The sequence below is a fragment of the Molothrus aeneus genome, chromosome 22 (genome assembly GCF_037042795.1).
Source record: "Molothrus aeneus isolate 106 chromosome 22, BPBGC_Maene_1.0, whole genome shotgun sequence".
NCBI classification, from domain to species: domain Eukaryota; kingdom Metazoa; phylum Chordata; class Aves; order Passeriformes; family Icteridae; genus Molothrus; species Molothrus aeneus.
The window spans coordinates 6,049,610-6,063,181 of record NC_089667.1 but is presented as its reverse complement, the minus strand read 5'-3'; the positions used below and the strand labels follow the sequence as shown (position 1 = coordinate 6,063,181).

The 13,572-nt window shown below is 64.2% G+C and overlaps 1 protein-coding gene across 2 annotated transcripts; it reads left to right on the top strand.

The window, feature by feature from the left end:
• Positions 1-335: 335 nt before the first annotated feature.
• On the top strand, positions 336-12,708 carry ABCG4 (ATP binding cassette subfamily G member 4). Of its 2 annotated transcripts, none has more exons than XM_066564557.1 (15): positions 336-464; positions 1,905-2,142; positions 4,480-4,597; positions 4,671-4,803; positions 5,046-5,096; positions 5,224-5,369; positions 5,616-5,739; positions 5,882-5,996; positions 6,149-6,285; positions 6,367-6,465; positions 6,600-6,768; positions 7,264-7,364; positions 7,796-7,954; positions 8,065-8,183; positions 8,265-12,708. In XM_066564557.1, exons 2-15 carry the CDS (start codon positions 1,914-1,916, stop codon positions 8,488-8,490), a joined length of 1,926 nt encoding a protein of 641 aa, XP_066420654.1. In that variant the 5' UTR covers positions 336-464; positions 1,905-1,913; the 3' UTR covers positions 8,491-12,708. The 2 variants fall into 2 exon arrangements, with proteins under 2 accessions (XP_066420654.1, XP_066420653.1); XM_066564556.1 differs by lacking the exon at positions 336-464 and adding an exon at positions 591-666.
• The last annotated feature ends 864 nt before the right edge of the window (positions 12,709-13,572 follow it).

The window sequence follows — 13,572 nt, the reverse complement described above, 5'->3', positions numbered from 1 at the left end:
TAAGAGGATTTTTCGCTGCCTGGCAGCGCTGCCCGCCCGGGCAGAGCCCATCCATCCATCCATCCATCCATCCATCCATCCTGCCGCCCATCCTGCTCCCCGCCCGGCAGCACCGGCCACGGCGCTGGGGCACAGCGGCGCCCCGAGCAGCCCGGCCCGGGGGGCTGCTGCCCACTGCGGGGCTACCGCTGCCCACTGCGGGGCCGGAGCGCCCCCCGCCCGCCCTGCCCACCCAGCCCCGCGGAGGGATGGGGAGGAGACCCGGGCCGGGCACCCGCGGGGGCAGCGCCCAGCCCGGCTCCCGCCGCTGAGCACCGCGGCCGAACCGAGCGGAACCGAGCGGAACCGAGCCGAACCGAGCCGCCCCCCGCCCGGCCGGGCCCCCCGGGCATCGCCCCTTTGTCTGCGGAGGAGGCGAGGCGGGGGCGCTGCGGGAGCGGAGCCGCCGCCCCGCACCCTGCCAGGTGAGCCTGCGGGAGAGCCGGGAGCGTCCCCGGGGCCGGGCGGGGCTGGGGATGGAGGGGGCCGGCGGGGAGCGGGGATGAAGGAAGAGCATCCTCGGGCAAAGCCTTCCCGTCCCCACCCCGCGTCTCGGGGCTGGGCTAAGCCGCGGAGAGCCGCTTGCGGGATTTAGCGCTCCGTGAACGCCCAGCCGGAGGAGTCAAGGTGAGCCCGAGGGCGCTCCGAGCCCGCTGCCCCCCAGCAGCACCCCAGAACCCCCCGTTCCTGCACCCCGCGGATGCCGGGAGGGGACCCTCGGGATGGGAACCCCCACCCCTCCTTCCCCGGGGCTGGGCTGGCTTCATTCCAGCCCTGAGCGGGGTCTGCCTGCGGCAGGGCAGGGCTGGGCTGGGTTGGGCTGGGCTGGGGGATCTCCCGCAGCTGCCGGCGCCCCTCGCAGGGGCTGTCTGTGTGCGCTGCAGCCGCAGCGAGCCGCTGCCCGCATCCCGCAGCCGAATGTAGGTTAGCGAGGCGGTGGGACCCCAGGCTGGGAGGAGAGCTGGGTGCAGGGCACAGCTCGCTCCGGCACAGCCCGAGCTCCTTTTCCTGCTCCTGGGGGATCCCCGGCCCCCCGGCAGCCTCGGAGAGCCGCGCTCCCCACCCTGCTCGCTCAGCATCCCCCAGCACCGCAGAGCCCCCGAGCCGAGCGGGGCTCGGCCGTGCTGCAGCCGGCTCTGGAGCACTGCGGGCACGGCAGGGCTGGGGCAGGTGTACCAGCGTCATGGCCCCGGCTCCGTGCTGGCCTGGCCTCCGAGGCTGTGCTGGAAGAGCCCGGAAGGTGAAATGATGAGCGAGGAAGGCAGAGAAGGAATGGCACCAGCAGGGCCCCCTCCCTGATCTGTTAAGGCTCTCCCAGCAAGCCCAGGGGGACCCCAGGCACTGTGTGAGGGTCTGATGCACCCAGGACTGCTCTGCCCCAGGAGCACGGTGTGCTTTGTCGAGGAAACCAGCTGGAATCATCTGCTTGTTTAGGGTTTCATACCCGTGTTCCCCAAGGCCAGGGCAGGGCTGGCTCCTGGTGAGTCCTTGGGGACACTCAGGCACAGGGCAGGACATCAGCCCCCCCTCCTCCCTTCCTGCACCCACTAGGACAAACGGCACCGGGGCAGGGCCCCCAGGGGCTGGGGGAGCTGAGCAGCTCCGGCAGCAGAGCCGGACCGAGCTGCAGGAGGTGCATGAATTATTGACTGTGGAGCTGAAGCAAACCCTGCTGCTCCTCGCCCCGAGCCCCTGGGCGCAGGCTCGGCTGGCTCCATCCTCGCAGCCAGATGTGGGTGCCGGCCCCAGCTGGGCGGAGGGGACAGCGAGGCCCGGAGCCAGCAGGGGCAGCAGGGACAGGACTCGCTGTGGGCTGGTCCCTGCAGTGCCTGGCAGAGGAGCCGAGCCCCGTGCGCTCCCCACAGAGCGGCAGGATGGCGGAGAAGGGCATGGATCCCGCCTGCGTCTCCATCGCCCTGGAGGACACGGTGTGCCACGCCGGCCCTCCCGACGCCCCGCTGCTCACCACCCACTTGAAGAAGGTGGAGAACCACATCACAGAGGCCCAGAGGTTTTCCCACCTCCCCAAGCGCTCGGCCGTCAACATCGAGTTCATCGACCTGTCCTACTCCGTGCGGGAGGGATCCTGGTGGAGGAAGAGAGGTAGGAGCTGGCGGGTGGGGAAGGGCAGGGAGGGGAGGGGACCCGCAGGGCTCTCCCAGCCCGTTCCCGTTCTGCACACCATGACCTCACCCTGCTCTGAGTGCCAGGGGCTCTTTGTGCCTGGCTGTTTGTTCTGGGTGCCCGTGGAGGAGGAGGCAAAGGCTCGTGTCCCCCTGTGCTGGGCAATGCCAGGGGAAGGCAGAGCGCATTCCAGGGAAACCTCTGGCCTGGGCAGACACCCTGGGCCAGCTGGGAGGGGTGGGATGGGGTGGGATGGGGTGGGATGGGTTACCCCAGCACTGCTGTTTGGGGTATGATGGATGGGATTACCCCAGCACTGCTGTTTGGGGTATGATGGATGGGATGGGTTACCCCAGCACTGCTGTTTAGGGTATGATAGATGGGATGGGTTACCCCAGCACTGCTGTTTGGGGTATGATAGATGGGATTACCCCAGCACTGCTGTTTGGGGTATGATGGATGGGATGGGATTACCCCAGCACTGCTGTTTGGGGTATGATAGATGGGATTACCCCAGCACTGCTGTTTGGGGTATGATGGATGGGATGGGGTTACCCCAGCACTGCTGTTTGGGGTATGATGTCTGTGTGGGATGCAGCAGGACACCCCAGCTCCCAGCCTGGCCAGGAGAAGTGTGTGGTTTGTGGGGGATTTCCTCTCCCTGTGAGCCCAGGCCGGGGCCCCTTCCCTGTGTGACTCTGGCCAGTAGCTCAGAGAGGGGAGAGGGGAGGCAGATGGCGGCTGGTGGGTGGCAGTCTGCTTTAATTAGCGCTCTCACTTAATGGGATGCCAATCAGGCAGCCCGATAAGATGGAGGGTGCGCTGATCTGCAGAAGCTGAAGGCAGGCGGGGACGAGCAGGGACCGGGGTCACAGGGCTCGGCGAGAGGCTCTGCCAGCCAGGAGTGCCCGGTGGGGCTCTGCCCTGTCCCCAGGCTGTGCAGCTCGGGAATCCGAGGCGCTGAAACACCCTGGGAGCAGCCCTGACATCGGCCGGGATGGTGCCTCCCTGTTTACCCGGGGTGCTGAGGAAGCATCCCAGAAGGATCCACGGCACAGCCGCGGGCTCGCCAGGGCGGGTTGTGCCCTAGCACCCAGGAGGAACCGGCTGCTTGCCAGCGGCCCAGTGCCTGCAGGGAGGCAGGGGGGGAGGCTCGGGCAGCTGGGCCAGGTGGGAGCAAGCCCAGGGGTGCGGGGGTCCCTGGGGTGGCGGTGGGAGGGGGCCTTTTCTCCCTCCGTTCAGGCAGGGCTGGCAGGGCTATCGGGGGGTCTCGGTGGCTTTGGCGACATCCCCCAGCCCGGCTGGCCCGCTGTGCTGAGCAGGAGGTTACTGGCAGTCAATGAACGTGAGTAACCGCTGCGCAAGCTGCAGTGGCGCCGACGTGAGCAGCATGCGCGGTGCGGAGCCGTGCGCGCTGCCGGGGGGGGGCTGCTGGCCCTGCTCGCCCCTGACCACCCTGAGCAGCCCCCCCGGCCTCCCCTGCCCGCCCCCTGCCCGCGGGACCCCCTCCTGCTGCGGGGGTCCTGACCCCTAGGGGCGCGGAGGGGGAATGGGGCGCTGGATGCCCTTCCCTGGGGATGGACGAGCCACAGGGCTCCCCAGAGAGGCGGGACTGTCACTGCTCTGCCCCTGGGCTTGCCCCAGCTTGGGTTTGCTGCCCTTGCCCCACAGCGGCTGTGCCCGTGGGGCACAGAGGGGACGCAGTTCCATTAGAGGGATGCTCAGGCTCGGTCCATGGGCAGCCCCCAAAACCAATTCCTGTCCAGCCAGGGCTCCATTTCAGGGGCAGATCCTGAGAGCCCGAGGCTGTGCTTGTTCCTTACTCCCGACACATCGTGTTCCTTCTGCCAGAAAATGCTAATCAGCCGCGTTTAAAGCAGAGATAATTCCAGGTCTGATTAGCAGCGGCTGCTGCCGGGTGCCACAGCGTGAATGCCAATGAAGGCATCAGCCGGATCGGGAATTCTGCCTGCCCCCTGCTGCCCCGCTCCGCGCTGGCCCTGCCCCTGGCCTTGGGGATCAGCAACTGAAGACAAACCCAGGAGCAGCCTGGTAATCTCCCTCAGCAGCTCTGACCTGACCCGGGGATTTCCCTGCTCTTTGCCGTGATCCAGGTCAGGAGCTTCTTCAGCGCCGGGAATCAGTGGGATCAGCCAAGGACCAGGGGCAGGGATGGTGCTGGAGGGGGCAGCTGCTGTGGCCATAGCCCCGGGGGTGCTGATGGGGCACACACAGCTCCTCCATGGCACACGGGGCTCCTGAGGCGCCCCAGGAGCTGGGGTGGCATGGCATGACCCTGCTGCTCTCCCCCTGCAGGGTACAAGACTCTCCTCAAATGCCTGTCAGGGAAGTTCTGCCAGCGGGAGCTCATTGGGATCATGGGCCCCTCGGGAGCTGGGAAATCCACACTAATGAACATCCTGGCTGGCTACAGGTGGGTCTGGGGGGGTCCAGAGGGGCTGGGGGTGCAGGGCTGTTCTGCATCCCCCCACCTCTCCCTCCTGCAGGGAGACTGGCATGAAGGGGCAGATCCTGGTGAACGGGCGGCCGCGGGACCTGCGCACCTTCCGGAAGATGTCCTGCTACATCATGCAGGATGACATGCTGCTGCCACACCTCACCGTGCTCGAGGCCATGATGGTGAGCTCTGGGGACATCCCGTGGGGCGAGGGACATCCTCTGGGGACGTCCTGCGGGCTGGCTCCTTGTGGGCACTGAGCCCACACCAGCACTGGGCATTTCCAAGGGCTCTGGGATGCAGGAACAAAATCCTGCTGTCCGTGCTCCCTCCATGCTGAGCAGACAGGGCTGCAACCACGGTGCAGCCAGCTCTGTTCCCTACACCTGACAGTCCTGTCTCCATGGCCATCCTCTCCCTGCAGGTCTCTGCTAACCTGAAGCTGAGTGAGAAGCAGGAGGTGAAGAAGGAGCTGGTAAGGGCTGGGGAGGGTGGGCCCAGACCCCCTCAGCTCTCCCCAAGATGGGGACAAGGGGAGCAGGGGATGGCAAGGGTGAAGGGAGGGGGATGGAAGTCCATGCAAACCCTTGGCTGTGTGACAGGTGAACGAGATCCTGACAGCCCTGGGGCTGCTGGAGTGCTCCTACACCCGCACCAGCTCCCTGTCGGGGGGGCAGCGCAAGCGCCTGGCCATCGCCCTGGAGCTGGTCAACAACCCGCCCGTCATGTTCTTCGATGAGCCCACCAGGTGAGCCCACAGGGGCTCCCAGCACTGCCTGCCCAGCTGGGCTGCCCCTGCTGGCATGGCCAGTGCCTCTGGTGCCTACCTGAGCGCGGGACGGGACCGTGCCCCTGGGGCTGGTGCTGCTCTGCATGGATCTGAGGGGAGGGTGCCCACAAGTGGGGCATCTTCAGGATGTTCTTGTCCCTCTCTCAACTCTCCCTTGTCTCTCTGCTGTCTCTCTCTCCTCCACTCCCTCCTGCACGGCCACAGCGGGCTGGACAGTGCCTCCTGCTTCCAGGTGGTGTCCCTGATGCGCTCCCTGGCTCAGGGCGGGCGCACCATCATCTGCACCATCCACCAGCCCAGCGCCAAGCTCTTCGAGATGTTCGACAAGGTCTGGCCTGGCACAGGGTCCCTCTGGCCCCAAGAGCCAGGAGAGGGGTGGGCTGCAGGCTTTTGTCCCGGGGCTCGTGGCAGGAGTGGGTGACAATGCCCTGGCTGCCCTGCACCTGCCACATCCTGGTTTTCTCTTGCAGCTCTACATCCTGAGCCAGGGCCAGTGCATCTTCAAGGGCGTCGTGACCAACCTCATCCCCTACCTGAAGGGCCTTGGCCTCCACTGCCCCACGTACCACAACCCCGCTGACTTCAGTGAGTGCCCCCAGCCCAGCAGAGGGTGGCGAGCTCCAAACCCAGTGCCCAAGCCCTGGGGGCTGCCCAGGATGCCCAAGGGAGCTGCCTGTGCCCTTCCTGCTAGGTGCTGGTGGCTCAGCACCTCTCAGGGGTCCTGTCCTCCTCCACAGTCATCGAGGTGGCCTCAGGGGAGTACGGGGACCTCAACCCTGTCCTGTTCCGGGCCGTCCAGAATGGGATGTGCACCATGGCTGAGAAGAAGAGCAGCCCTGACAAGGCAGACTCATCGTGCCCAACGTGTGGGACGGTGAGTGGGGCTCAGAGGAGCCTCCTGTGCCAGCAGGGGCCCCGTGGTGAGAACCTGACCCACGTCCCTGTGCTCCTGCAGGACGTGGATCACATCGAGAGCCACACATTTGCCACCAGCACCTCAACTCAGTTCTGCATCCTCTTCAAGAGAACCTTCATCTGCATCCTACGGGACACGGTGAGGCCAGGGCAGGGCTCGGGGTTGGGCTCTTTGGGGTCTGGCAGCGACAAGGAGCTCCACGGGCTGTCCTCTGCTCCCTTGGGATGTTTTTGGGGTGCAGCCCTGCCCTGCTGAGCCCCCTGTGCCCACAGGTGCTGACCCACCTGCGGTTCATGTCCCACATCTGCATCGGGGTGCTCATCGGGCTGCTCTACCTGCACATCGGCAACGACGCGGGCAAGGTCTTCAACAACACCGGCTTCCTCTTCTTCTCCATGCTCTTCCTCATGTTCGCTGCCCTCATGCCCACCATCCTCACCTGTAAGGAGCTCCCTGCCCTGAAATCCCCCCGGTGCTCCCAGGGGTGCTCCAGCTGTGTGGCACTGTGGGTGTGCTGGGCAGGGTGTGGGGAGCCAAAGGCAAAAGGGGGAAAGTAAGAGAGGAGAGAAAAAATTAAACAGGGAAAAGGCTTCTGTTTGCCTGTATTGCAGTTTTCCCTTTGTTTGGCTATAATCTGGTTATTTGACCCCTGTTGGCTCAAAGTAGAATGCTAGAATGTCAATATTTTATTTTTTTAATCTTTGAAAATGCGTGTAAATCTGTAAAAAAGCCTCACCCAAGCTGACTTTTCCACGTGGAAATTCCCTGTATCAGCCACTCATTTATTTTTTCCCCCAAGGAAAGTTTGGGCACCCTCTCATGATGCAGCTGGGGGGGGTTACCTGCTGCATCTCCCACCTGCAGGGCGGGTGTGAGAGGGGCTGGAGCACCCCAGGACAGGGAATTTCTGGCTGCTCACCCCCTGCTCCCCTGCAGTCCCCCAGGAGATGACCGTGTTCCTGAGGGAACACCTGAACTACTGGTACAGCCTCAAAGCCTATTACCTGGCAAAGACCATGGCAGACGTGCCCTTCCAGGTGAGCTTTGGTGCCTTTGGTCACCACCCTGCTGCTGCTGTGCCACCCCTGGCACAGCCACTCCCTGCCCAGTGCCCCAGGCTGGCTGTGGAGGGGTCAGTGGGGTGGGGATGGCCCTGGGTGGTGTCTGTGGGGTCAGTGGTGTCTGTGGGGTCAGTGGGGTGGGGATGGCCCTGGGTGGTGTCTGTGGGGTCAGTGGTGTCTGTGGGGTCAGCGGGGTGGGGACGGCCCTGGGTGGTGTCTGTGGGGTCAGTGGTGTCTGTGGGGTCAGTGGGGTGGGGATGGCCATGGGTGGTGTCTGTGGGGTCAGCGGGGTGGGGATGGCCGTGGGTGGTGTCTGTGGGGTGGGGATGGCCCTGGGTGGTGTCTCTGGGGTCACTGGGGTGGGGATGGCCCTGGGGCCCAGCAGGGCTGTGTGTCTGTCCCTGCAGGTGATCTGCCCCATCGCCTACTGCAGCATCGTGTACTGGATGACGGGCCAGCCCCCCGAGGCCACGCGCTTCCTGCTCTTCTCCGCCCTGGCCACCGCCACCGCCCTGGTGGCCCAGTCCCTGGGGCTCCTCATCGGGGCTGCTTCCACTTCCCTGCAGGTCTGGCAGGGTTTACCTCTTCCGTGGAGAGTTGCAAGGGTGGCAGTCTGGCGTGAAGTGCTGGCCATGGGTGGGCAGGGAGGTGACCCCCAGTGGCCTCTGCTCCCCAGGTGGCCACCTTTGTGGGACCCGTCACTGCCATCCCCGTGCTGCTCTTCTCGGGCTTCTTCGTCAGCTTCAAGACCATCCCCACCTACCTGCAGTGGAGCTCCTACGTCTCCTACGTAAGGTGGGACCCCAGCTCTGGCCAGAGCTCCCTGTCCTGGGCTCTCCTGTGGCCCTGGTGACCCTCAGGTGTGCTCTGCCCTAGGTATGGCTTCGAGGGGGTCATCCTCACCATCTACGCCATGGAACGCGAGGACCTGGAGTGCCTCGAGGACTTCTGCCCTTTCCAAAAGCCCATCAAGATCCTGCAGGAGCTGGACGTGGAGGAGGCCAAGCTCTACCTGGACTTCCTCATCCTGGGCATCTTCTTTGTCATCCTGCGGCTCCTGGCTTACCTGGTGCTCAGGTACAAGGTCAAATCTGAGAGATAAGGGGGCCATGGGGCCCCAGTGCCGTTCCCGGGCCTGGCCTGCTGTGAGAGATGTTCTGCAGATGGACACGGTGCTCCTGCAGGTCCCAGACCATGGTGGAGGCACTGGGAGGTGCCAGCCGGGCCTGGCTCAGTCGAGAAGGGTTTTGAGACATCTCGGAACTGTTTTAACCTTTCCACACACACTCTTCATTGCAAAACGTTTTGTACAGCCCTGGCATGTGCCACTCTCCCCCCCAGGACTGACAGAGCTTGGGTCCCCTCTTGTTGTCCCTGCCTGGCTCTGCCCTGGGGACAGCAGGGACAGCCCAGCCCCGGTGTTTGTGCCCAGCACGGCTGGGAGGAGCCTGCCCTGCGCAGGGGGAGCGGCACTGGGGCTGGGCTGGGCTGGGAGGAGGGAGCTGCAGAGCTGGAAGTGCAGCCGTGGCCGCGTTCCTCGTCCTGGCCAGCAGCGTGGGAGTCAGCGCTGAGAGGAGCCCAAAGATGCCATAGGTGGAGTTGCACAAGGCTTTAGAGTTTCCTGTCGCTGTAGCCACAGAGATTGCTGCATCCCCCTTTTCTTTCTGTGCAAACCCTCCTTCTTTTTTTTCCTTTTTCTTTATTTTTTTTCCCCAAAAGCCCCACTGCATCCCAGTCTTCAGCAAAGGGAGCAAACAGGCAGAGAAGGACTTGGGGCTCTGTCTCAGACGCCTGCTGGGACATCATCCTCAGAGATGGGATCTTCAAGCCAGGGTCTGTGGGAGCAGGACAGTGTTCTCAGACCTTAGGGAGTCTCACATTCAGTCCCTGTTGTCTCTGGGATCTGAGACAGGAGGATCTGAACCAATTTAACCAACATGGAGAGAAGTGACTGGTCCCTTGCATGGAGCAAGGAGGATTTGGGTTCCCACACCCCGCCCATGCCAGGAGGATGGAAAACAGGGCTGGGCTCAGCTGTGTCACCACTGGAGGCTCTGCTGCAGGAGGAGAGCTGGCCCTGAGCCCTGTCCCTGCAGCCTCTGTCCCCCAGCTCCACCGGGGCTGTCTCAGCAGGACGGGGCGGACGAGCCTCGCTCAGCACCGACTGTGCAGGGAGGGGACACCAAGGACACCCAGCCTGTCACAGTGCCAACCCCCCAGGGGGACACTGTGCACTGTGCAAGGGGGTCCCAGCAGTGCCTGAACTGGAAACCAGGTGAGATCCCAGACTGGTTTGTTTGCAGCAGGTGACCCAGGGAAGGCCTTTGCACTTAGCGATGGTACCAGAAGGTCCCTTTTGGTGTCTCTGGTGGCTGCTCCAAACTCGCACACCTTGCAGAGGGAAGGCAATTCAGCACCTGGCTGGCTCTCCAGAGGAACTGAGCTGAGCCCAGAGCTGCTGGGGCACGTGCAGCTGCTGCTGTGCTGGGAACACAGCACCCTGCTCACCTGCCCAGCACAGCTCCGTGGGTGTGCTGGCACTGCTGGCACCGGGCTGCACGTGGCACCCACAGACGTGGGAACCTGCAGGATTTTGGCAAGCACGGACGTGGGGGAGGCAGCCCTGCCCCGCCCTGGCAGGCTGGCCCTGGTTCAGGTCAGCCTGGAGATCCTGCTCCTGGCCCTCTGAGCAGCCAGGGATTGCAGGGCAAATGCCAGATTCCAGCAGAATCCTGGAGACTGATCTTTGGTTTTGCTGGCTTGGGCTGGGGCTGCGCAGCAGAGTCTGGCTGGCCTGACACTGATGCTGGCACTCAGCAAAGCTGAGCTTCCCCTGCCTGGAGGGCATCGAGGAATCTTTGGCCATGGGGCTCTCCTGCACTGAGGGTTTGGAAGCAGGACCCACCCTGCTGCCCTTTCCACGCTGAGCTTGGGGTTTTCCCCAGGGGCTGCTGTCTGACTTTTCACCGTCCCTCACAAAATTCCCCTCTGCTCCTGGCTCTTCCTGCAGTGCAGTGGAGCTGTGCCAGCTGCAGGGCTGCCAGCCCAGCCACAGGGGCACGGAGGAGTGGGGGGCAGCCCCTGTGCCTGCTCTGTCACGAGGTGCACGGGTGGGCAGGGAGCTGGGGGACGTGGGGCTGTCACCCTTGTCCATCTCCTTGTCCCTGGAGCTGGTGGGATGATGCCCTGCTTCTGTCCTGCTCTTGGGCTGGGACTAGTCCCCGCTCTGCTGGGCTGAGGCTTTTCCCTGGATGGATTCTGAGATGCAGGAGGTGTCACTGGGGCAGCTCTGCACAGCTCCTGCTTCCCCCCTGGCATTTGGGGCTCTCGTGGTGGGTCCTGTCTTCTGCACCCTGGGGGTGCTGCTGTCCCCAGCGCTGTCCCCAGCACCCAGCACACCTGGACAGCCCTGTGCCATCACAGCCAGGGCCACCACCGCTCCCAGGCGGGCCAGGACAAGATGGAGTAGTGTGTGGAGCAAAGCGGCCACCAGCAGGCACCAGTGACTGCCACTGGCCGTGTCCCCCATGCCCAGGGAAGGCTTTGCTGAGCAGGCTCTGCTGCTTGCAGAGAAACTCCATGGCACAGGCTTCTCCAGATCAGAGCAGCACTACCAGGGCAGGTGGCTCCCACTGCTGGGCCCAGCCTGCCTGGGATGGGGCAGCACCCTGGGACATCCAGGAGGGCTCAGCACAGCCTGTGCCTCCTGTGCCCATCAGCTGCAGTGTCCCAGCCCACCAGGTACGTGGACACTGCGGGGCAGAGGGCCAGGACAAAGCCTGGAGCTGCAGGATGGCTGTCCCCAGCTGGGCAAGGGCTCTGGGGAGTGGGGGTGATGGGGCAGGCCCTGGGGCAGCAGGACACGAGTGAATGTGTGGGTATGAAGGGGCTGATGAGTGAGGGAAGTGGCACAGGGCAAAGGCACCCTCAGTGCTGCCTGAGGAGCTGAGCCAAGGTGCCACTGTCCTTTCCCTGTCTTCAAGGACAGCCCCAGAGGTGGTGGAAGGCGCAGGGAAAGGTGAGGAGGTGAATCACATTTGCACTGAGCCCCCAGGCTGGCGGGGCTGGGCTGAGCACCCCGGGCTTTATTGCCTGGCTGGTCCCTGCCCTGCCCCTGGGGTTTTCTCTGCCCTGGCATGGCAGAGGGATGGGGTGCAGCCATCCTGCTCCAGGGGGCCCCGAGGGAAGCAGCAAGGATGCACTTTATCAGAGCAGGGGAGCAGAGCCGTGGGTGCTCCTGGCTGCAGGAACGCCACGAGAGAACGCGTCCAGATAATCCCGAGGAGTGTGATGGAGGAGAGCAGGCTTCTTACCCCACACCTCCTCTCCTGCCCCTGCCCTCCCTTGTGATGCACTTTGAGTGGATGAGGGTGGGGGTCAAGCTGTGGCTCTGGCTCCCTGGGAACACCAGCTGAGCCTCAACACACCAAAAACCGCTTCAGCCCCTTTGGCCCACGGCTGTGTCAGGCTCTGCCTCTCACGGGCGCTCTGATGGCAGGCAGGCAGGCAGGGGCATGGCCACTCACCTCCATGCATGTCCAGGCCACCTTTGTCACACGCACAAGAAGAGCAAATGCTTCATCACCTGGCTGGGGTTTGCTGGAGGGGAGACTGGGCTAGAACAGGGAGGGGGTGGGGCTTCTCCCAGGGTTTCATCCCTCTCCCAAATCAGGCAATAAAACAGTGTTTCCTTCTCACTGTGTGTGTGTGGACACCATTTGTCCTGTCCCCCTGCCGTGGGCTCTCTCTGTGTGTCCCTGCCATGCTGGACCCTGTGGTTTTCCAGCCTTTGCTGTGTCAGGACACCAGGCTGGACACTGTGGGCATGTGTGATCCAGGGGGGCACCACGCAGAGAAGTGCAGGCGTTGAAACTCACACTTCCACACAACCACAGGTGTGAGCTGCTCCCTCCCTGGGACAGCTTGCCAAAATAAGGCGCAGGTAGCAGCTCAAAGGCCGAGGGAGTCTGCTGGCACAGCTCTGTTGTGCCAGCTGCTCCGGGGGGCATTTGCCCAGGTCTATCTGCCTTGCTGGGAGGAGGCTGTGAAGCAGGAGCAGGGCACTGCTGCCCACAGCTGCAGCCTGGCAGGAACCAGGCAGGGTGGAGGTGAGGCCCTGGGCTCTCCAGGCTGGGCTGCACATGCAGGTAAGTGCCCCGCAGGGCCGGGGTGCCAGGTGCCAGCTTGCTGCTCACCAGTGCCCAGAGGGTGCCGGGAGCTGCTGGGCAGGAGGAGATGTCCTGGTTTGTGTCGGTGTTTCTGAGATGCCAGCTGTACTTGTTGGACTTCGCACATCAATAAAACTTATATTTATAGTGTACTGCCTGGGTGTCTCCTTTCCTGAGAGCCTTGAGGGCACAGCTGGGATGTTGAATTTGGGGTGAAGATACACAGGTGTGACCCCCTCAGTCCCAGCCACCCCTGAGTGAGCTGGCATTTCCTGGGACAGCACCCAGGCACTGAGAAGAGTGTGTGTGGCCCCAGTGACACAGCTGCCACTTGCTGGGTGGCCAGAGCGGCTCTGCCGGCAGCGAGAGGGCAGGTACAGGTGCGCGTGTTTGTGTGCGTTCAACAGGCACAGCCTCCCCCAGCTCCTTCCCCCGCTCGGGAGGATCCTCTCCGCAGCAGAACGCGTCCTGCAGGCTCCGGTTGCACGGCCGGGCAGCAGCTGGGGACGCAGAGCCGCCAGATGTGCCCGGAGGCAGCACATCTGGTAAGAGCGCGGCTCCCGCAGTCCTGCCGTGTTTGGGAAGCTGTGGGGGTGAGGGTGATCCTGCAGCCTCCAGCCGCTCTCCGATCGTGCTCGGGGAGCTGGCAGAGCCGGGCACGGGTTCCTCCAAACCTCCAGCCGCTCTCCCATCCGTTTCGGGGAGCTGGCAGAGCTGGGTGCGGGTGTTCCGAGTGTTCCTGCCAGGTTCCAGCCGCTCTCCGATCGTGCTCGGGGAGCTGGCAGAGCTGGGTGCGGGTGTTCCGAGCGTTCCTGCCAGGCTCCAGCCGCTCTCCAATCCTGTTCGGGGAGCTGGCAGCGCTGGGTGCGGGTTCCTGCCAGGCTCCAGCCGTTCTCCGATCGTGCTCGGGGAGCCGGCAGCGCTGGGTGCGGGTTCCTGCCAGGCTCCAGCCGCTCTCCCGTCGTGCTCGGGGAGCCGGCAGCGCTGGGTGCGGGTTCCTGCCAGGTTCCAGCCGT